At 38.4% G+C, this 2,242-nt stretch overlaps 1 protein-coding gene across 1 annotated transcript; it reads right to left on the bottom strand.

The window, feature by feature from the left end:
* Positions 1-1,147: 1,147 nt before the first annotated feature.
* Positions 1,148-2,242, bottom strand: LOC124920779. The gene has a single exon (XM_047461333.1). The coding sequence runs from the start codon at positions 2,240-2,242 to the stop codon at positions 1,148-1,150; it is 1,095 nt and encodes a 364-aa protein (XP_047317289.1).

The raw sequence follows: 2,242 nt of genomic DNA, 5'->3' as shown, positions 1-2,242 counted from the left end.
AAGTTTGGAGTACTATTCTGAGATGTTTCTCGTGCTCTTCTTCAGATTTAGAATACACCAATATGTCATCAATAAAGATTATCACAAATTCATCTAAAAATGGTTTGAATACTCTATTCATAAGATTCATAAAAGCAGCTGGAGCATTCGTCAAACCAAAAGGCATTACCACGTACTCATAATGTCCATATCTTGTTCGAAATATTGTCTTGGCAATATCAGCCGGTTTAATCTTTAACTGATGATAACCTGATCGGAGATCAACCTTGCTAAAAAATTGTGCTCCTTTCAACTAATCAAACAAGTCATCAATTCTCGGTAACGGATATTTGTTCTTAATAGTTACCTTATTAAGTCCTCGGTAATCAATGCAAAGCCTCATTGTTCGATCCTTCTTTTTCACAAAAAAAACAAGAGCTCCCCATGGGAAAAAACTTGGCTTGATGTACCCATTTTGCAATAGTTCTTCCAATTGATCTCGTAATTCTTTCAATTCTGTCGGAGCCATACGATACGGATTCTTCGTTATTGGAGCTGTTTCAAGCACTACATCAATTGCAAATTCTACCTCTCTATCAGGAGGTAAACCCTGCAATTCATCTGGAAACACATCTGAATATTCATTTATGATCGGAACAATTTCTAAGGATTTCTCATTCTTTTCGGTACCCCATAACACCACCAGATAGCATTCGCAACCCTTTCTAATCATGCGTTTTGCTTCTAAAGAGCATATCATCTTTGGAGGAATAACAACTTTACTTCCCATAAAAGAGAATATAGGTTGCTCGGGAATTTAAAATATTATCCTCTTTTCATGACAATCAACTATAGCAAAGTTGTGAGCTAACCAATTCATTCCCAAAATGATATCGAAGCCATGCATATCTAGTACCGTAAGATCTACTAGTAACACTTTATCTCCTATATGCACTTCTCGAGACTTACAAATTAGGTTTGCAATTATTTTATCACCCAATGGTGTTTCTACACTTATACTCACGTCTTGAGGTTCAATATTCCAATTATGGTTTTTGATAAAGGTTTGAGAAATAAAAGAATCGGTAGCACCAGAATCAAATAACACTAAAGCATAAGCAGAAGAAACATAAAGAGTACCTGAGACCATAGCGTTAGACGCACGCGCTTACTCGACATTCATTGTAGAAAACACTCTAGCTTGGCCTCCTGATGTCTGTCCCATTTTCTTATTTTTATTGGGAAAGGGTCTTCGATTCATGGAATTTCTTGTCTCGCGCGCATTAGGCTGAGTGAATGGCTTTCTAAAGCGTGGACAATTTGCTCTCAAGTGACCATGTTGCCCACATAAAACACATGCTTCCGATAACCAACGACAATCTTCCATGCGATGGTTTCCAGAACAATGCGAACATTGCACAGACGACGATATATTATTTGAAGGCACATTTCTAGGGGCTTGAGCCGGACTGCTCACAGAAAAGGGCCTTCTATTCTGGAATGAGTTTCGATTTCCTTCATTGGCACTTTGATGACTTCTTTTCTTCGAGCTCGCCTCATCAATCCTTCTCGTAATATCCAACTCCCTTTCAATTAATCGTTCCTTATCAACCACTTCAATGAAAGTGTTAAGCTCAAAAGGAACCACAACTTGCCTAATGTGGGAACTCAACCCTATTTCAAACTTTCTCGCCTTCGTAATCTCACTTCCCATCCATGGTTGAGAAAACTTTGTTAATTCCACAAACCGAGCTTGATATTCAGTAACAGTCATATTTCCCTGTTTCAGATTCATGAATTCCATCTCTTTCTCTTGCCTCAAACTCTTGGGAAAATAAGTGTTGTAAAAAGCTTTCTTAAATGTATCCCATGAGAGTGTACTTGTATCGCGCTCGTAAAATTTCTTCTCCAACTCCCACCAATCGCTTACATTTCTTTGTAACTGAAATATTGTAAATCGTACCTTTTCCACATCGTCACATTTGAGTACATCGAAGAACTTCTCCAACTCTTTTATCCACTTGTCAGCTTTTAGCGGATCGCTGCTACCATCAAAGTATGGTTGAGCTAATTTCTTGAATTCAGCAAACTTATTTGTTGGTGCATGTTGTTGTGTTATTCCTGACATAACTCTGACGATATCCTCAACTGTTACCGCTCTGGAGGTCTCCCCCTCCTCTTGACTTACAAGTCCATTTGGTTCATTGGTATCACGTCTTCTCCTTGTACGTCGTGCAAAACCGGCAAGAACTTCATCATCCAT

This window comes from Impatiens glandulifera, chromosome 1, assembly GCF_907164915.1.
Source record: "Impatiens glandulifera chromosome 1, dImpGla2.1, whole genome shotgun sequence".
NCBI classification, from domain to species: Eukaryota; Viridiplantae; Streptophyta; class Magnoliopsida; order Ericales; family Balsaminaceae; genus Impatiens; species Impatiens glandulifera.
Note: the sequence above shows the minus strand (reverse complement) of the source record. Positions and strands in the feature narration are given on the sequence as shown.